The sequence below is a fragment of the Lepidothrix coronata genome, unplaced genomic scaffold, assembly GCF_001604755.1.
Source record: "Lepidothrix coronata isolate B3197 unplaced genomic scaffold, Lepidothrix_coronata-1.0 Scaffold128, whole genome shotgun sequence".
Taxonomy (NCBI): domain Eukaryota; kingdom Metazoa; phylum Chordata; class Aves; order Passeriformes; family Pipridae; genus Lepidothrix; species Lepidothrix coronata.
In genome coordinates this window covers 936049-957335 of record NW_016690308.1, presented here as the reverse complement: position 1 = coordinate 957335, position 21287 = coordinate 936049, and the positions used below count along the sequence as shown (strand labels likewise).

The 21287-nt window shown below is 41.5% G+C and overlaps 1 protein-coding gene across 2 annotated transcripts in view; it reads left to right on the top strand.

Annotated features, from left to right (window-relative positions):
- Positions 1-5906: 5906 nt before the first annotated feature.
- Positions 5907-21287, top strand: part of XYLB (xylulokinase) — an 89512-nt gene continuing 74131 nt past the window's right edge. Inside the window, exons 1-7 of one of the 2 annotated variants that reach the window (XM_017826509.1) lie at positions 5907-6192; positions 12839-12921; positions 13794-13863; positions 15238-15318; positions 16680-16766; positions 17972-18100; positions 19197-19262. In XM_017826509.1, the coding sequence (XP_017681998.1) occupies positions 13852-13863; positions 15238-15318; positions 16680-16766; positions 17972-18100; positions 19197-19262 (375 nt within the window). In that variant the 5' untranslated portion in view covers positions 5907-6192; positions 12839-12921; positions 13794-13851. Of the gene's footprint in view, positions 6193-10030; positions 10155-12838; positions 12922-13793; positions 13864-15237; positions 15319-16679; positions 16767-17971; positions 18101-19196; positions 19263-21287 lie in introns of those variants that run through there. The other variant, XM_017826508.1, reaches the window with a different exon arrangement.

Sequence of the window (21287 nt, the reverse complement as noted above, 5' to 3'; positions counted from 1 at the left end):
TTTGTGCACACACTGTTGTAACAGCAGAAAGATGTGTAACACTGCTGGTAAGGATGGTGTGTTGTTAGATGGTATCAGGGAGCTGAGTAATTAATTCAGACTTTTGTTTTTTTAATGAAATACTGAGGATAGATGGGAACAAACAATACGTTATTATAAAATTTATATATAAGTAGAATATAGCGTGCACTAAGACCCATTACAACAACAGAAATGAGCAGAGGTTTTATTCATTGATTTTAAAAATTATAAAGATATTAAAGATTATATAGTAACGATCTTCCTTGTGTAATAAGAGTAGTAGACCCACAGCAGGTTGATCTGTGTAACTAGAAAGACTACTTTGCTATTTTGTTTTAGTCAGGTTTTTGGCTAAGTTTTAGATATGACTGAATGTCTTCATGGTGAGACATAATCCAAACCTTCTCGCTGCTTCAGAAATTCTGGGCCCTTTCTTACTAGAGAAAAAGTAAAAGTTCAGTTTGCTGCAGTCTGGCATGCATTTTGTAGAAGAAATAAATATGCTGATGTGTCCAAACTGCTGAAATGGCTGATTTCAGAGGAGGCTTTTGGCAGGAGCTTGAAATGTTGCAGCCGTTCTCCTCACTGAACCTATTCAACACACTTGAGCTTCCCAGGTGACTGAGCATAGATAGTTCACTTGTTCCTTCTTATTCCTCAGGTTGCATCGTAAATGATTGATGGAATCAGGGGGTGACAACACTCTGTGCATAGAGTTCTGGTGAGGCTCAGCAGGCTCTCAATGTGTAAATCTGCAGTAACTGACTTTTTAATAATTACTCTTGCCTTCCCACTATGCTTGTGTTGTGCAAATTGTGTTGCCTACCTCAACTGCAGTCTTTTCCTGCCTCAGCCAGGGAAAGAACAGTAAACAAAATACTTTGTCAGACACTGTAGATACTTTTCAAGTTGCCTTCTCTCTACCGTAGAAAAAGCATGTTTGAGTTTTGCTGATGTGTCATGGCTTTAGTAGATCTACTTTGATACTCTGCCTTCAGTTGAGACAAACATCTGGTGCTCTGTAGCAAGCAGTACCTCAGGAATTGCCTTGTTTGTCCAGTGTTCTGAGTTGCTGTCACATGGAGTCTGCCTTTGGACCTTCAGGCAGCCGAATTATACATTGGGACAGGAGATTTAAATAACTTCATTACAGTTTGAGCTGGCATTCAATACAAACAGTATTAATGGTCTTAAAAGTTACCCAACCTTTTTAAAATTCCAGTCACACTTTTTGACTCGCTGACCTCCTGTGAAGGTGACTTGTGCAACCTGACTATGTGTGGCAGAAGGAATTACCAGCATAGCACCCTTGACCCTGAAATGTAGGCTCTGTTCTTCAAATATGTGCACTTCACTTCTCATTGGAAGAGCATTTAATGTATAATGAGTTTGTATTTGATCAGAAATTATTGTTAATTATTTGTACTGTACAATTCCCTCGGGATCATGAAAAAGCCATCACACGTAGTTACACAAATGGTTTATACAAGGCAGCCCCTTCCCAAGGAGTTGCATGGGTAGGCAACAAAACCAGAAATGGGCTGAAGGAACCAAATGCCCAGTGAAATGGAGGGAATGAGTCCAGGTGGTACAGCAAAGCTGGAACGGGGAACAGAATTAGTTTTTATTTTGCTGAGCCAATCCTGTATACATGGCAGTTTGCTTCCTTTTCACTGAAAGCTTGTGAACAAAGCATCTTCACAGAATCGTTAGGGTTGGCAAATACCTTTAAGATCACTAAGTCCAACTGTCAACCCAGCACTACCATGTTCACCATTAAATCACATCCTCAAGTGCCATATCCACACATTTTTTTAACACTTCCAGGGATCACTTCCCTGTGAAGTCTGTTCCAATGCTTTACAACCATTTAAGTGAAAATTTTTTTCCTAGTATTTAATCTAAACCTGCCCTGGTGCAACTCAAGGCCATTTCCTCTCATCATGTCACTGGGAGAAGAGACTGTGACCTCTTTTCAGGGAGTTGTAGAGAGCAATAAGGTCCCTCCTGAACCTCCTTTTCTCCAGGCTAAACATCCCCAGCTGCTGCAGCTGCTCCTCATTAGACTTGTGCTCCTGACTCTTCCCCAGCTTTGTTATCCTTCTCTGGACACACTCCAGTGCCTCAATGTCTTTCTTGTAGTGAGGGACCCAAAACTGAACACAGGACTTGAGGTGCAGTTGACTGAGTCTCTGTAGGTGTGTTTATGGGTTTGTCAGCATGTGTGTTTGTGTGTGTACACTTTTTATCAAGGCATGAGTGCGTATATATTTGTATACACACACACACACGTATACTTGTGTGTGTTTTGTGAATAATTTGCAACCACAATATAATTAATGAAATGAATTGCGGGTCTAATGTATGTGACATCACAAAGAGCACGAGGTTAATTGTGGTTTTGATGTATAGTGAGCTGATGTAGCTAAGCCTTGTTATGCCACTGACATAAACTTGAAAATGCATTGTCCATGGGTTATTTTCTTATACCATAGTGGGACAACTTCCTTTGTGCCCCTAGCCCTTTTAGGTATTGCTAATAAATAAAAATGAATTTGTATTGTCATATCTGCACACCAAATTATGATTTCTCTTTAAATCAGTCTTTAAACCGAGTTACTTGGATCTACAGACCCCTGTACACTTTTACAGTGCACAGCAGGTGGCACTATTGGAGTGGCGTGAATGTGTATTTGCCTGAGCCTGAAATGTTAGAGGCTTCCATTTGGGTTGTAGATTCCTGAGGAATACAAGCAGACAAACCATGTCCTAGCACTGGCACACGTATCTCCTAACAGCACAACAGGTTCTGAAAATTTATTGCCGTGGTTGGGTTTGTGTCAAAACTTACCTTTCCTTAATTGAACAAACTCCTGATCAAAACATCGTCTGAATGGTTTTTGTTTGATTATCCACTGGAGTCTGAAGTGCCCTATTTCCCTTAAGTCTGTTCTTCCATCACAATGGAACCAATTCTTAATTTCCTTGAGGCAAAATAAATTTGACAATATTTCATAGTCCAAAAGCAGTGGCTTTTAGAACTTGAAGTAGATGTTTACTGCCCTTGACCTTGGCTGCTAAATCTCATTTAAAAAGATGCAACTAATTTTGTCTTATACTAATTAATTTGTGAGTAGTAAATTAGTTTTTTATTAAAAATTGTTTGGAGGACCTTATAGGAATAATTGTTGATTTAAAGATAATTAAAAATGCTCTTAATTGTTAACTGACTGAATGCATTTCCTGTAACACTGGGTTTTACTGGACACCTGAGACCAAAGGTATATTATTCATGATATTCATGTGCTGAGTTTAGACATGTCCAACGCTGTTCATGGAGGTTAAAAAGATACAATACAAATATCTGTAGATTTTAACTGGCACTGAGAAGAAAGATAAAAGTTACTGTGATAATCCCCTTTTTCTAGCTTTCTGTTAGTGCTTTTTAAATTTTTATTTAAATGCAGTCTTGCAGTGTTAGAAAGTGACTATTTTATTCTTAGAAAATGTAACAACAAAAAGAAAGGTAGAAACAAGATGGCTGCTATTATTTCGGATCCAGACATTATTAGTAAAATCAACAATAATTGTTTACTTTTTAATGAGATTTTTGATAAGAGCACATGTGTTTCTATTGTTTGAAAGCACAACCTTAAGGCATGCCCCAGTTACAGAGTGCTGTGAGTAGAGCACAGGACTTTCTGATGGTGCAAGATCATTTTCTGGTGCTCTCTGCATGTCCACACTAATGGGATGAAGAAGTCTATGACGGAAGTTTTCAGGATGATCTCAAGGTGTTTCCTCTCATCTGATCTTTCATGGACTTTCAGACATAAAGAGTTCAAGTGTGTCAAAAGGAAGGAGGGTGGCCTAGCTCTCCTTCAAGCCCCTCTGAAGGTTTTTTGAGCGTGGGTCATATGTAGTCCACCTTCACGTTTCTTTGATAAGGATTCTACTTTCCCTTTTTATTCCTCGTGTCTTTATGCAAATATAATTAGGTAGTGTGTGTGTATGTAGGTATATATCAAATATCTCTGATCCTACACTCTGCCTGGGTGTCTCTAAAGGCTTAAATCAAACACACCAAAAAATCAGCCTCCAAAATTTAGCGTCAGGAGTTGTTCATTTTGGAGTTCTGCTGTTCTTGCCCACCAAGAACTTCTGAGATTCTCTACTGGAAGTGACAATGTGCAGAGGCAAGTCTAAGAAGAAACTGAAGGTATTTATCAGTTAGAGATTTTAAACAAATGAATTCTAACATCTTCCCTTACAGTTTCCCTGGCTTCTTTCTTAGTCCTCAGATTTCTTAAATTAGTGTGACAAACAAGATGGTTAGATTTACTGCATTTTGATGTCATAAAACTGTCCATGAGGAGAGGGTGAGAGGGAACTGAATGGCCTTCAGTAAATCTCTTCAGAGGATTTTGGAAATACATGAGGGTTCCTGGACCCAACAGATGCCTTAAATTCCAGTTACTGATAAATGAACTTCATATTTCTGGTACTGCTACCTACACATCTTTCCTGTGCCAGCTATCTCCAATTGTTTCCTATCCATGGAGTTATGAAGGCTACAGCTCTAGGAGGTGACAGCAGCCTGTGGTTATTCCTTTTCCCAATAGATGTGATAAGTACATAGGAACTCCGTGACAATTTCAAGCAGGGTCTAAACCAAACTGGATAGGCTATATAGCTTCTCTGCCTTGATTTTTCCACCTGAAAACGACAGGATTTTGATTCTTTCTTGATTCCAAAAAGATTTTTGATCCTTACAGGATGCTGCTGAAAAGTGCAAAGTTTTTCCCTTATTTGTTTCCACTTCAGGCATTGTTTGAGTAGGAATGAGTTTATCTTTGATTGCTTTTAATCAATAAAATGTACTTATCTGTAAGCAGAGTTTGATAAGAATCGAGTATAGCGTGGAAGAACTGGTTAATCTGTTGTTAATGAAAAGTTTTATCTGGATGACAACATCTTGCTCCTGAGATATTTGCTTTTGAGCATTGGGACACAAACCTCTTCAGTATTCATCTTCAAGAAAATCTGCTGAGTGTATAAGGTAACTTTAATAAGGCTTGCAAATGGCTGTAGTTAAGATAGTCCTCCAAAGATGATGGTTATGTACTAGTACTATTGTGAGAATGAATATGGACTTGAAATCTGTGCAGAGAAGGAGAGTCTCCTAAAAATAATTTGTTATTCAGAAACATCCTTCACTTCACTTCCATGCAGAAATCTCATGAGGAATTTGTACTGCACTTCATAATCACTGGTAGCTTAATTGAGTCAAGGAAATTACATCTGTAAAACTAAAGTATGTAAAACCAGATACAATTCCACAGTGCCTGATTCAGTACCCACTGAAGTCAACACATGTTCTACTGAATTCAATAGAAGTGAAATTGGAGGATTTTATGTACATGATTAAATAAAAACTGCAAATTGACCAGTACCTATGAAACTGATGGTATAATTGAGATTGTGTAGTTGAGCCTTCATTTAAATTCTTTTCTTGTACCCATTGTTCCGTGTGCTGGTAAATGCTTTTATATGGAATCCTGCACCAATTCTTCACTCTCTGTAAAGGGCCGTAATTTGCTAAAGCAGTACCACACATGGGACTTTGAATATGCACAAGTCAAAAAATTAAATCAACCAACAAGTTTGTGGAATAATCACTGTACTTAAATAATCTACATTTTCAGTCTCCGAGTAACAATTGTGCTCTGGGCTCCTCTTGTGGAACTCGTGCCCAGGGATTTTGCTGGATCTTTGTACGTGCTTTCATCGAATCACAAAACGGGGGAGGTTGGGAGGGACCCCAGTGGGTCACCTGGTCCAACCTCCCTGCTCAAGCAGGGTTGTCCTAGAGCACGTTGCACAGAATTGTGTCCAGATGGTTCTGAAATATCTCCAGTGAGGGAGGCTCCACAACCACTCAGGGCAATCTGTTCCAGTGCTCGGTCACCCACACAGTAAAGTTGTTCCTCATGTTCGGGCGTTCCCAGCACAGTCAGTGAAATTACCGTGGATAACAGCACCTCGATCCACTGCTTTGAAACATCAAGTTCTTATTCTTGCTGAGGGAATAACAAGACTCTCCCCAGTGTTTGGAGGTATGGACAATCATAATGGTTACCCCAAGATCATGTGCAAAAGTAACTTCAGCAGGTAAGTGCATGTTTAGGAAAGGAAAACATTTTTGGTGTTATAATGCCTTCTCAATAAAAAGATCAGAAATGTCATCTTTTAATTTATGGTACTGTGGTACTTTTTATTCTCTTGGTTAAACATTGCTGGAGATTTTGTGATAAGAGCACTTGCAATGCTAAGTAGAAAGGGAGTGACCTTTAGAGCATTGCCGTTGTTCAGGTATCGTTCCAGCTGGCAGGTCTAGTGCTCAGGCTGGGATTTTTTTTCTGTTTTTAAGGTGATGTGTTAATGTGTTATTGTTGTTACTTGGAGCTTAACATTGTAAACATATCCCACCTCATTAGCAGCAGTGCATGTGACTCTAAGGCTACTTGGCAAAAAGGTTGGCATGTATCTGCCCCAGCTTACTATGTTTGATGTTTGTGAGGCTAATTAAAGAGCTGCAAGATTTCTTATTAGGAAAAAGGATAATTGTGCCAGCAGACCTAACGATGCTTGATCTAACATGGGCTGCTGTGGCTTATTGCACGTTCATAACTGATGTCTGTATGTGCAACAACTCTTACTTGTCCCATTGCTGCTGCTGTGCTAACCTATGCTGCTGTACAAGTGTAAAGTACTTGTTGGGGGCTTAGAAATACTTGACTGCCCTGCTACTAAAAATAGCTAGTTAGGTGCCCAAAATGTACTGCTGGAAGCAGAGAGACTGGTAGCTTTGTAGTTGCCCATGGACTTCTGTTACTTCCTGTGAAGGTGTGAGTACTTCCCCATCCCATTAAATCATGTAGCCAGTATAAATCAGGATAGCTGGACTGCTGTCAATATAGTCATCCTAATTTATATCAAAGGTCTGGACTAGCTGCTCTGTAGCTTGTTGGCATGTCTCACATGATGTGATGATAATGAAGCCTGGAAGTTGGGCTATCACTGTTTCTGAAGGAGTTCCCCTGTGCAAAGCAGAAGAATGCAGTTAAACCTAAGTTCATATCAGGGTGCAGCTGAGATCAGAGACAGGTTTTGATACTGGAAGTGAGAATAAAAAGTGAAAAAATCTCAGTATGTAGGAATGTGGAATACAGTTAATTTATATTTTGCAAAGAATTGAAATAAATGTGCAATTGCAGTTAACTTGACAGCGGGGGAAGAAAAAAAAAGCACTAATTGGCATACTAGTTATAATTTATCTAGATAGCCAAGGGCCTAGGAGAGCATGGAAGTATTGCTTCTCCATCAGGTCAGAAACTAGTTAATAGGAAAAGGGGAATAAACTCACTTTTCCCTTTACTCTGCTCTGTGTGTCTTGAGTGATTAATCTGTGCTTTGCCTCAAGCTGTTAATCTGCAGTGGTGACATTTCAATTATAAACGGCATTTTGTCCGTCCCCTCTGGATTTGTCAGTGCTAAAACATTAGTAGTACATGAATGCAACTTCACTGATAAATGCAGAGCTAAACCTTGTTTGCTTTCAAGAAACTTGAATGCAGAAAGAACAGCAGCAATGCACATTTTCCATACACCAATAATAAATCTGAGAGAATACTGCCTTGATGGGAGGATGGGCAACAGAGTGACTGGGTAAGGCATTGATTCTCCAAACTTCCTTATTTTCTTTTGAAAAACATGAAAAGTGAAAGTAGCAACAAATCCCAATTTGTCCTCTGGTGAATTTTCCTACCAAATTGTCTTGTTGCCCTTGTTCCTAATTAAAGGAGATCTAATAACATGAGAGTGGTTATTCCCCAACTTTTCTCTGCTGTTTAAGTCAAATGATTTCTTGTTAATTGGGACTATTCTTCTGATCTGATTGCTGAAGAATATAACTGATTCTTACATCCTCTTAAGATTGCTTTATTTATAAAGTCTTGTTTCTTCTCTACTAGCCAATATCTCCTTAAAAAAAAAATTGCAATCCACTAATATCTCTTTTTCTGAAGTAATTTATCATTCTTACAGCTTTCTTCAGAACTGACTTCAGTTTCTCTTCATTTTTGCAAGCAATTACCTTCTGAAAATTGCAGCATTTCAAGCCTCATCCTCTGAATCTGTTAATTGTTTATAGGGAGTATGCAGCCAGTGAAAGGACCGAGCAAGCCTCTCCTCCCTGGCTCACCAGTTACATTCTGCATTAATAAAACCCGCAGCCTCTGTGTGTTATTTGATCCTTTGTTTTCTGGTATAAGTTACACTAAGGAAACCGTTCTTGGTAACATTTCGAAAACATTATTTCCTTCACAGCCTCTGGTTAAGTGAGACCTTTGTTCGGAACAGGTTCATCCAGCATGAGCTCCTTCCCCTTCGGAGAAGGGAAATTCCACCACTACCTGGTGGCCATTAATATTTTAAAGGTTTTTCTTTGCAATAATAACCAGAAATCTTAAAAGTATAAACCCATGGGAGTTAGGGCTTTGAGAAATCAGTGGGACTACTTAAAATGTTCAGTATATGAGAAAATTTTTTATTATAACTTTTAAAGGCATTTCAAATTAAGTATTTTTACTGTTAAAACAGTTTATGATCCTAGGCATGCAAAACCTATTTGACTTCATTAAAGCTCTGCTGAGATACTGCCTTGATTGTAGAATGGAAGTGTATTTTACATGACCCTTCTTTTGATTAAGCAATTCCACTTTGCTCGTCACATGCTATGACAGGTAACACAAAAACCTAAAGCCTCCCCAACCCTCCCAGCTGAAAAAAGGCAAACTAGAAAACAAAACTTCAGCCAAAGAAACAATTTGGTGTTTTTTAATGGAATACTGTGTAAGTGTGTTTGCGCTGATCAGAGTGTGATACCACAACACGGCTGGTACACAGTGATGGGGTATTAAAATTTCATTAATTCCTTTGGACTGTGGTTTGAGGTTGTTGTGGTTCTGGTTCCTGGGAGGTCCCTGCACTGGGCCGGGTGCTGCCACTGGGGATCCCCACGTTATGGGCACTGGTTACTGGTGCTCAGCAGCCTCGTGCATAGCCCTGGCACAGGGTAACCCACCATCACATCATCCCACCATCATATTACTCCACCATCACATCATCCCACCATCACATCATCCTGATACTGAGCCCCTCAAGATCTGAATAAGGGTTTGAGTCAAACTTTGCAATTTCTTTTTCTTTTTAGTTGTTAATCAGTAGCTGTAGCTGGACAGTTATGATTAAGCAGTTGCATTGTGAATTTCGTATGCTTGGCTAATCTGTTTTAAGGAAAAGGGAAGACAATCCAAAGGTGAACAAGAGCCACTAAGAGTGAAGTCAGCAGGACTGAGCAGTAACTGAGGGATAGGTAATTCAGGCAGTGGGTGATCACGACCACTGACTAATTGACCACCCACTCAAAGTACACCCCAGACTGAAGCGCAGGGAAGAACTGTGCTTGTGGACTAATTAGTATGAGAAGTGAGAGAGATAACTAGCAAATAGGGGGTTGAGTACTAATTAATAGAAAACTTATGTAAATTGTAACCAGTGAAAGCTGATGCCTCGGTTTGTTAAAATGTATTAATAGTGTAAAGTTTTGATGACTGGTGAGCCAGACTTTGTGCAAATTAGAGTAAAATACAGAAATACTTTGCCTCGGTGTATGGATTGGTGCCGTGAACCGGGGAGCAAGCCTGCGTTTGGGATAACAATCCCCCCATCGCATCACCCCCCCTCATCTTATCATCCCCACATCTCATCATCCCCACATCGCCTCACCTCACATCACCTCAACCTCACCATCGCCTCACCCCCCACCCGAGCTGTTCCCGGCCCCTCCGTGCGGGGTCGGGAGCGGGCTGGTCCCGCTCCCAGCGCTCCCAGCACTCATTAACCGCGGTGCTGCCGCTCCGCGGGGCCGGGCTGGCGGCTCCTGCCCGGGGAGGCCGGGCCAGCAGAGCCACCCCCTTCCCGCTCCCTGCCCCGGCTCCCGGGTGAGGGCCGTGCCGTGCCGTGCCATGGCCTCTCCCTGCTACCTGGGCTGGGATTTCAGCACGCAGCAGGTACCGCGCCGCCTCCCCCGCCCTGCTCTCCCCTCCCCTCCCTCGGCCGGCCCCCTGCGCGCAGGGCGGCGGGGCTGGGGCCGTCTCGGCTTCCCCGGGCCCTGCCCCGAGCGGGACTGGGCCGGCCGGGAGGGTCCGACCGCGGCAGGAGCGGGGACTGCCCCTGGGGGGTGCGGGGGATGCGGGGGATGCGGGGGATGCGGTCCGGGCGGCACCGCCGCCACCGCGGCCGCTGCGCTGCCCCCAGCACAGAGCGGGGACAGGCCTTCCTCTTCTCCGCTCCTTCCTCTTCGGGCGGCTTCCGTCCCATCTCAGAGCCTTCCGTTCCCCTTTTCCTCCTCCCAGCGGCGGGTTTGCTTTGCAGGGCTGCTCACGGTCCCCGGGCCCGGCCGGGGCTGCAGGGAGCGGAGCGCTGGTCCATAGCCAGGGCTCACACAGGATGCAGGGAGCGGAGCGCTGTTCCATATCCAGGGCTCACCCAGGATGCAGGGAGCGGAGTGGTGTTCCATACCCAGGGCTCACCCAGGATGCAGGAAGGGGAGCGGTGTTCCATACCCAGGGCTCACCCAGGATGCAGGAAGGGGAGCGCTGTTCCATACCCAGGGCTCAGACAGGATGCAGGGAGCGGAGCGGTGTTCCATGCCCAGGGCTCAGACAGGATGCAGGGAGCGGAGTGGTGTTCCATGCCCAGGGCTCACCCAGGATGCAGGGAGTGGTGCAATGCTCCGTGCTCGGGGCTCGCACACGCTCCGTCTTGCCACAGCTGATGCCAGATAATTCACAGTCACACAGTCCTTATGGTTGGATTGCCCAGAGAGGTTGTGGAGTCTCCCTCACTGGAGATAGTCCAGAAAAATCCAGACGCAATCCTATGCCACGTCCTCTAGGACGACCCTGCCTAAGCAGGGAGGTTGGACCAGATGATCCACCGTGGTCCCTTCCAACCTGACTGATTTTGTCATTCTGTGGAAGGGACTTCTGGAGATCAGCCCAGTCCAACTGCCCTTCCAAGGCAGAGTCACCTGGAGCAGGTGACACAGGAATGTGTCCAGGTGGGTTTGGAATGTCTCCAGAGAGGGAGAATCCATGACCTCCCTGGGCAGCCTGTTCCAGTGCTCTGCCATCCCCAATGTAAAGAAGTTCTCCCTCATCCTGAAGTGGAATTTCTTGTGGTTTGTTTTATGGCCATAATAATTCCCAGTGCCTTGTGTTGTAAGATGTTTATGTGCCATGGGCACTGCATGTCCCTCGTTGTTCTCATGCCCCCTTCACCTGCTTAAGTGCATCCTTTGTCCCTTTCTGTTTGCCCCATATCGTGTCTGAAACTGTGGGTTGCATGTCCTAATGTGTCCTGCTTCCCCATCCTGCTAGGGATGTGTTAAATATCCTGAAAAGGAGTGCTGGGACACTTCTCTACACTCAGACCACACGGACACCCCTCTGCCTGCTCTTATAGGAGCCGTGATTTGCACCCAAATCCAGCTTTCCAGTGTCCTCATGGGAATCAAGACTAGTAGGATTGTGAACATGGATGCTCAGACTTCTGCTTGAAATTTGTCAACACATTTGGTATTGCCACACTTGAATAGAAACTGCTGAAGTTGTGCAGAGGCCTGAATATGTTAATAACAGGTGTTTGAGCGTAAATCACTATTATGGTGCTGAAGTTTGGGAGCTTGAAAAGACACATCCATGTTAGGTTGATCAAGTGCTTTCAAGGGGATGTGCTGCAAGCAGAGAGCCAATTAGGCTGCAGTGGGTCAGAGACATTTTTTGAGCTAGTGCACTGTGCCAGTGCATAGGTAATAGCCTACTTTAGTATGGCAAAAATAGGGATGGGCTTGTGATTTGAATACAACTCCTTAAGATGAACTTGTTTTTTGTAGGTTTTTTTTGGTTTTGCTCTATTTTTTTTTAATCTGTTCCTTTAACAGCACTTTGCACTCTCTCCCTTGTTGAAATAGGCGTGGAACATGAGCTACTTTCTCACTTTTCTTCTCGATTGTTACTATTTGCCTTCTGAACTAGGTGAACTTAAGTGAATACAGAGGAGGAAAGGTTGTGGTACTCTTCTAATTTGTGCTGACAAGAAGGCTCAGCTTTATGGAGCTACCCTTTTGGATGTTGCTTTCTGTGTGTTGCATAAGTTCAGAATACACTTGTGTAGAGCCCTCTGAGCTTTGCCAGACTGGGAGAGTTTCATTTACTCACCATCTGGGGAGCAGGGAAGGTCCTCAAGGTACCCTAAGGGTCTGTTAAGTTCCTTGGTAAAATGAGGCCAAAAAAAGGAGGGGGAAAAAAAAAGGCATATGGCATCTTTAATCTCAGATACTGTATTCTTTGGAGAAATTGCAAAACTGGTTACTATGATGCAAGCTACAAACCTGGTAATTTGTTTGCTGTTTCTTAGCAAATGCCTGCAGCTCGATCTTGTTCATTAGAGGAGAAAGAAAATGAGGAGACAGAATACACACAAATAAAAATACATGTTGCTGAATAGGTGGCATATTATTCACATAACTTGTTTAATGTAAAATTGTGCCCGTACTTTCAGCAAGGTGTATGGATTGGGGTGATCTTTTTTTTCCATTTTGTCTGTGGGAATTGAATTATTATATAAATGAGTTATCGGTGCTATTTAATTATTGCTAGATTTTGTTAACTTCCTGTTTTATATCTTCTAGCTGAAAGTCATTGCTATTGATGAACAGCTGAGAGTCATTTACGAGGATAATGTTCATTTTGATAAGGACCTTCCGGAATTTAAGTAAGGCTTTTTGTACTTTACCTGGATAATGTAATTTAAAACTTTGGAGATTGGGGTGAGAGGACTGTTTGATCTCATTGGCATGTATAGAGGCATGGAAAAAGGTCATGCCATGTTCATGTTTCATACTTGGCAAGGGTAGTATATGCTCTTGCCTTCCTTGTATGTAAATATGGCAAGAGCTCCCAAAAGGAAATAAATTAAGAAAATACACCCCAAAGTATTACATATAAATAAACCATTTTTTTTTCTTTTTTGGGAACTTCAGACTCATGGACGACTTGATTTTTTTGGGACATGAAAGTAAGCACGGCCTCTGTGTCAGGGCAGAGTGCTCTAACAGCAAGAAAATTACATGAGGAGAATGTCTAAAAGACATTTGGAGACAAATTCAGTTGTTCCAAATCCCACAATAAGATGTAGGATGACAGTATTTGTTTACTTCAGCAATAGACTAGAATTGACAAGTCATCCTTCAGTCACAAGTTTCAATAAAGTACATTTATTTACTTGATGGTTTAACAGCAAAAGTTAAACTTCCTTTTTGAGGTTCAATTCACAAATGGTGACAGTCAGAAATAACCATGAATTACAAAGAGGCAATGAGTAGTATCAGCACTGGACTCTGTCTCAGACCTTACTTCAGGATCAGGGCCTTTCCTTGAAAATTATTTACTTTGCAATTGGGTCAAACATGTCACCTCCTAGGAACTGGCTTTTACTTTTTCATGTTTCAAACACCGATCCTTTCTCATAACATAAAAAAAAAAATAAATTGCAAATTCTCTTTGGTCATTAATAATCTTGAAGAACTTTGCTTGTCAGGGAATAAAATACATAATTTACCAAGAGAAAATCCTGTTTTTCTGTAGGACTCAAGGTGGAGTCTATATTCACAGTGACAGACTGACAGTCACTTCTCCTGTGCTCATGTGGGTCAAGGTATGAAAAAGCTTTATGTAGTTCACCTTCTTTGCTGTTACAGAAATGGAAATTTATTCTGAGCAGAAGTAAAATTCATCACTCAAATAAACATAGTTCTTTTCCTTATATTCTGTTTCTTTTAAGTGTTATTCTCTGTCTTTGGTATGCAAATAGTAATGCTATCAACAAAAAGTGGAAGTTGCTAACAGTTTGATGGTTTGTTTTGTTTGTTTCTTCACTCTCTACTGTTACAGCACTCTGTGTATGAGAAATGCCTTCCTGCCTGTCCCTCATTTTCCCTCTTTTTTCCTTATACACAAAAGGGGCAGCTGTTACTTTGCCTGGCTTAAATCTGTGTTTTTATAGCATCCAGGTTACCTAAACTGGTTTTTTTAGAATAAACTCTGCTAACCAATTGATGTCGCAACTGGTAGGTGGTGAAAGTGCACTTTGTTCGGTGCTTGATTCCCAGTCACTTTGACTGATGTTTATTTTTGAAGTACAGCATTCTTTTCTATTTTAAAACAGGGCCTTCCTTTCTTCTGTGCAGATTCTGCAACACTTGCTCTCACATGGTACTATGTAAATCCGTCTTACTAAAGGCATTTCAATAGTTAAAATATTTGAAAGGTCACAGAACTACTGTGATCCACAGTATTTGACAAAGGTTTGGTAAATTTGCTTGCAGTTGGTCTTTCGAGCCACAATGAAGAGGAGTAGTTGCAATTATAAAATTGATAATATGATGATATAGGTATATGATGTTTCTTTGGAAGTCTTGCAGTGCCCTGTTTGTCCAGACGGTCTGGGAAATGGTGATCTAAGTGAAACTATGTAAATATAAATTAATTTTTGATTTTAAACTTCAGAAAAATGAGGTTCTTCAGGCAGGAATGAAATTCACTTGAGTTGGCCTTATATTAAAGAATCTGTGAGTTAGCTGATGCTGGAGGCAGTGGTATTGAGGTTACTCATGTCTTGTAGGATGGAGTGCAGGATGCACCCTGTTAAGATTTCAGAGGTTTCCAAAAGTAAGAACAGAAAAAGATAATCCTGCTTTGTGTCTGGCACTCTTGAAAGTGCTTTTTAATGAATTGGAATTCTTTAACTCTTGCCTCTTATTTAGGTTTCAAAGAATGGATCTTTGTGATTCAGCTTCTTTAAAGATCTTATTTTTCCTCTGCATGACTCAATTTTTCCGTTATGGACTCTTACTTAATAAATTAATTTATGCAACTTCTTGAGAAGTCTATAGTCATTAGCTAATTTTTCATTATCTGCCAATGAACTCTTATCAGTGATGACATGAATTTATTGTTTAATTCCAGATTGTGAGTATGCATAATTTGATAGCTCGTTACAATCATTCTTGATTCTATTTTTTTGTTTTAGGCTCTGGATATGATCTTGGAAAAGATGAAATCTTCAGGCTTTAACTTTTCTCAAGTCAGAGCTTTGTCTGGTGCTGGCCAGGTTAGTTTATAAATTAAAAATCAGTCTTACTGTATTTCTTCAGGAAGGTTAACCAGGTATTATGGGATGTACCAAAATAAGTCAATTTAACAGTTATACAAAATAAGATACAGTGATAAATTTAGTTTAAATAATTGTATTGCAGAAGACCATAATGGCATGAAATAAGATAAAAGCTTCTATGTAAGTGTTCATAGACACATTTCTCAGGGCAGCTTGACACCTGAAGCACACAAAGCAATCATTACAAGATAGTGGGAGTGGAGGATGACGTTTACAGTGCAGTTGTTTAGATCAGTGTAGTGCATAAGTACTTGGTTTCCTGTTGTTTTAATTCCTTGTGCATACAGATTCTGAAATGACAGGGATCATTTTGAACTTCAGCAGATCCAGGTGCTTGTGGAAAATGGGGTAGAAAAAACAGCGAGGAACACAGTTTGCTGAAAGCATATTAACATCCTCTTGAGCATAGTTTTTCATTGGCTAGGAAGGAGATCTTACTGGGAACAACAAAACCCAGATGATATGAGTCTTTGATGCAGAAATGGCAAAGATGCTGCCATGATTTAGCCTGTAGTGCATAATGCCTTTTCTTGGGATTTATAAAACCCACCCTGACATTTAGTCAGTGAACCAGTCTCCTGGTTCTCTGGTGAAACAGCATTTCACAGATGATATCCAGGGTGAGAACAGCACCAAAGTGACAGTTAATTCTGACATGTGAGGTACAGGTTATTCATCTTGGTTTATCTGTCACTAATTAATCAAAACTATTGCTTTGATCTCCACGTTTCATAGATGGCAACTAAAAGTCTGAGCAAAGTGTCTGAAAATCATAGCCGGTATGAAGGTCTCTGTTGTGAACTCTTCAGTGGAACAGAAGTGAGGGACTTACAAGTAACCCCAGCTTACTCAAGTGAAAAAAGGAAGTGTATTTCCAGATTGCCTGTATTCCCTTTATTTTAGCCAGCCTCCAACAAGGTGGGGAGGCATGTCACTGGTGAATCAGGGAGCTGTGCTGAAGTAGCACAGAACTAAGTCTTGACTGTGGAGCCCTGGCTACAGCTTGGAGCCTTCAAAGAAGTATCTAATGCCATTAGCAGTATAGTAACAGTTCCCACTAGGGTTTTCAGTAGTTCAAAATAATTTTCTGGTTTAGTACATGGTTTGCTCAATCTTAGAGTCTCTTAATGACACACTTGATTTGAAAAGGTGCGTTTTTTGTTCCTAGTTTGAAGAGAGTTCTCTTGTCCCTTAAAGTTCAAAATTCAGATCAGGATATGAACTTTGCAACTTGGGAGAGCATCTCCAGCTTCTGTTTGGGAGGGCATCTCCAACTTCTGTTTTTGTATTTCCTACAGCAACATGGGAGTGTGTACTGGAAAAAAGGCAGCATCCAAATTTTAAAGAATGTATCATCTGAATTGCCTTTACATCAGTCACTAAAGGTAATGTGCACAAAATCTCTGAAGGGAGAGCTACACTGTCCTTTTTCTGATGCTTGCACATTGCTTTTCTCCTTGCAAACCTTTCCTCTTGTTTGGCTGAGTCTCATGCCCCTGCAGCATAAATGAAATGTAGTAGTTATTCCTTCAGCTCCAGGGCTTTTGACATTTTATTTTCTTCTGTATGTCAGTATATTCTTCTTTAAATGCTTACAGGTGCCAGTGGGTGTCCCAGAATGTTTCTGCATCAGAGTAACAGCCTGTTTGTTCTTTTAGGAAACGTAATCTTTTTGTAAACAACCTGTGAATACTTAATTTTTTGTTTATATATATATATACACATATACATATATGTATATGTTTGTATTGACCAAAAATTTTTATAAAAAAGACTATTGTACCTGAGTTTACTTTCAGTGCTTGTGATTTCATTAGATTATATATATAAATAATATATAATTATTATATATATATATATAATATATATATGTATATATATATAAAATAAATAGCCCAGTTTACACTTACTCTGAAAGGATGGAAGTGTAATGCTCTGTGGACACAAACTCCTAACAAGTACATTGTTGAACCTCAACATTTTGTATGTGTGTGATCTGTAAACTTTTATTTAAAAAGAATAATAGGGAGGAGTCAAATTTCTTCTAAAAGACCCTTACCTTCCTTGCTTCATGGTCAGAAAGGTTATTTGTATGTTGAAAGAGAGATTTTGTGTAACCAGTGTATTAAATGATTAGTTCTGGAACTATCTCATCCATTTCTCATGGAAATGGGATTAAAATGCTCTCTGGTGATGTACTAAGTCTCAGTTGTATTTCCAAATAATTTTGCCAGCCATTAAAGAGAAATTTGTTAGTGGGGCTGTGGAAAGACAGTCTAATTGTTTGGAGAGGAGTCCAAAAAGGGGCTGGGGTTTTGGCTACTGGGGGAATGTACTGAGACGTCGTGCTGCAGGGTCTGTGAAGTAACAGCAGAAAAAGCCTGTTGCTTCCCTCTGATGCAAAGTTTGGGTTGAACTTTTCACCACTGACTAATGTGCTGCCCAATATCTGCTTTTTGTAATTATTGAGAGGAAACCAGAAGGCGTCTCAGAGAACTGAGCTGATAACGTGTGGCTGCTCTATTTTTATTACTCTAGCGGGGATTTCTCAGAGATCAGACTTACTAATAGAGGACACTGTTCTTTACAGGGGTGTTTTTCTGTCAGTAACAGTCCCATATGGATGGATTCCAGCACAGCTTCCCAGTGCAATGCCCTGGAGGAAGCCGTGGGGGGAGCCCAGCACCTGGCGAGTATCACCGGCTCCCGGGCCTATGAGGTGAGGAGTGGGTGGGGAGAAAGTCCCCAGCAGAACCTTGTGATGGGAACAATTCTGCCATCACAGGGCAGCAGGTAACCATCAGCCATTAACTGTGAAAGAGGGAGTTTTTGCAGTAATCTCACAAAGGAAGATGTGGAAATTTTGCAGTGAAATTAACCAAACACTGGAAATTTTGCTGCAGGAGGCAGTTGGAGCGAGCATTTGCCTAGTGGTTCCCAAATGCACTGGTTGGTGGCTATGCTTGCAGTCTCAGGGCCTGGTTGTCCCCTGGGAGCGTCTTGTGCAGCCACATTTCCATTGGGATGGCAATCCAGTTTGTGTTACGGGTTTATTTGGGGTAAATCCATCCACCTATTTGTGGATCACTGCTCTAGGTTACTTCTGCAATTTAAAGATTGGCCTTTTAATGTTCCCTGGAGGCCTCTCAGCACCTGGCTACTCATACTGTTGGTTCAACAGAATAAGGCTTTAAGCTCCCAAATGGATGATTCTGTTTTTGTATTGTCATGCAAGGTTTATGGCTGGTGTTGAAATTAGACTTCACATACCACTAGCAATTTATTTTTAACTTGTTAAATGTTAGGTTTCAATGTTACAAGTTTTTTTTATTATTTGATACAATATTTGGATGAAAAAAAATATATTCTTACAGCTATTTTTAGCCTATGCTGGAGTTGTTGCTTTGAGTATGAAACCTCCTGCTTTGCTCCCAATTCATCTGCCTCACAGGCAGGTACATAGATCATATAGCTTAAAGCTTTTCAGGGATTTGAAGGCAGCATTTGAACTGTGCTTGTTCCTGTGCACAGAATAAGTCTGATTCATTCCATTGAACTGTCATTTCTGAAATGTAAACTGGGGGTAGTAATGCTTTTTCTCTTGCCTTTTTTTTTCAAAAGGTGAACAAAATTCTCATAATGAGACTATGTGTTATACCCTGTTTAGTGCAGATTGCCTGCTGTGCACTGACTTTCATCATGCATCAGGCAAATTAAATATCCAAAGTGCAATGTACTGAACTCATTACACAGAGTTAATGATTATTGACTCCATTTAGGGTTTGTGTTTCTAAGCGTTTGCATTTCTTTCTCAGCGTTTTACAGGAAACCAGATAGCAAAGATTTACAGCCAGAATCCTGAGGTCTACAAGCAAACTGAGGTTGGCTTAACTTCAATACCTTTATTGGCAAACACAGTTGAAAATCTTTTAAAATTAATTTTGTGGGGATGTTTTTACAGACCTTTTTACTAAAGAGTATTTTCATTCTTGTATTTGAATTTAAGTCTGAAATTGAAAATTTTATTATTTTTTTTTTGTTTTGTTTTGTTAAATTATTAGTAGCTGGGCGGATTAAAACCAGACATCAGTTCTATTTTGAATGTTATATTTGTCAAGCTGGTGAACACAGCTTTAAACTGAAGTTGCTGGGGGAGGGGAACTTCAATCCATCCCTGTTCTACCAGTTTGATACCAGTGCTGAAAATAGATACCCAGAGCCTGGAGAGGGATGGCAGGAGAGCACTTGAAGAGCATCATCAGCCCATAAGTCTCCTTCACTGGGGTCCCAGCTTTAATGGCTGTGCAAACACATGGGATATAAACAAGAGGAGTTAGAGATGTGCACACACCTGCAGAGTTATGATCCTATTGGGATCATGGAGACATGGCGGGATGGCTCCTGTGATTGGAGTGCTGGAGTGGAGGGATATAAGCTCTTGTAAGCTGGTTAATATTCAAGAATCACCTCCTACAATCTCCAAAGTGATACATCCCAACAAAGAGTAAGCCAGGCAAAAACATCAGAAAGCCTGTGTGGATGAACAAAGAGCTCCTGGACAAACTCAAACACAGAAAGTAAGCCTATAGAGGGTGAAGGCAAGGGCAGGTGACCTGGAAGGATTACAGAGAGATTGTCTGAGCAGTCAGGGATCAGGTTAGAAAAGCTAGAGCCCTGAAAAAATGAAATCTGGCCAGGGACATTGAGGGCAACAATAAAAACTTCTATGGGTATGTTCATGATGAAAGGAAGAGTTGCAAAAATGTTGGCCCTCTCTGAAGGGAAGTGGGAGACCTGGTTACCCAGGCTATGAAGAAGGCCTGGTACTCAATGACTTTTTTGCCTTGGTCTTCACTGGCAAGAGCTTCAGGCACACCACCTGAGTCACAGAAGGCAAAGGCAGGGCCTGGGACAATGAAGAACCACCCAGGGTAGGAGAAGATCAGGTTCAAGACCATCTAAGGAACCTGAAGGTGCACAAGTCCATGGCACCTGATGAGATATGTCCATGGGTCCTGAGGGAACTGGCGGATGAAATGGCTAAGCCACTATCCATCATTTTTGGGAAGTTGTGGCAGTCTGGTGAAGTTCCCACTGACTGGAAAAGGGGAAACATAGCCCCTATTTTTCCAAAGAGAAATAAGGAAGAGCCAAGAAGGCCGGTCAGCCTCACCTCTGTGCCTGACAAGGAGCAGATCCTCCTGGAAACTTTGCTGAGGCACACGGAAAATGAGGTGGTTGGTGACAGCCAACATGGCTTTACCAAGGGCAAATCATGCCTGACAAATTTGGTGCCTTCTGTGATGGGATTACAGCACTGGTGGATGAGAGAAGAGCAACTGATGTCACCTGTCTGAATTTGTGCAAAATACTTGACACAACATCCTTGTCTCTAAACTGGAGAGACATGGATTTGATGAATGGACCACTTGGTGGGTAAGGAATTAGCTGGATGGCTGCCCTCAAAGAGCTGGGGTCAAGGGATTGATGTCCAAGTGGAGACCAGTGATGAGTGTGTTTCCTTGGGAGTTGGTATTGACGCTGGTGCTGTTCAATGTCTTTATCACAACATGGACAGTGGGATTGAGGCACCCTCAGCAAGTTTGCAGTCAACACACTGGAGGGAAGGGATGCCATCCAGAGGGACCTGGACAGGCTGGAGAGGTGGACCTGTGCAAACCCTGTGCAGTCCAACAAGGCCAAGTGCCTTCCATTTTCCACTGAGGAGTTACTATGATTCTATTAGTACAAATTAATTGTATAGGGCCTCTGGTGGTCTAGTGGTTAGGGTGCAGAACTCTCACCGCTGCAACCCGGGTTCGATTCTCAGCCCCCCGGGCAGATGGAGCTCATCAGCCCTGTAAGGCAATCCATCTAAGAGAAGGTCACTCTAAACAAACCTACGT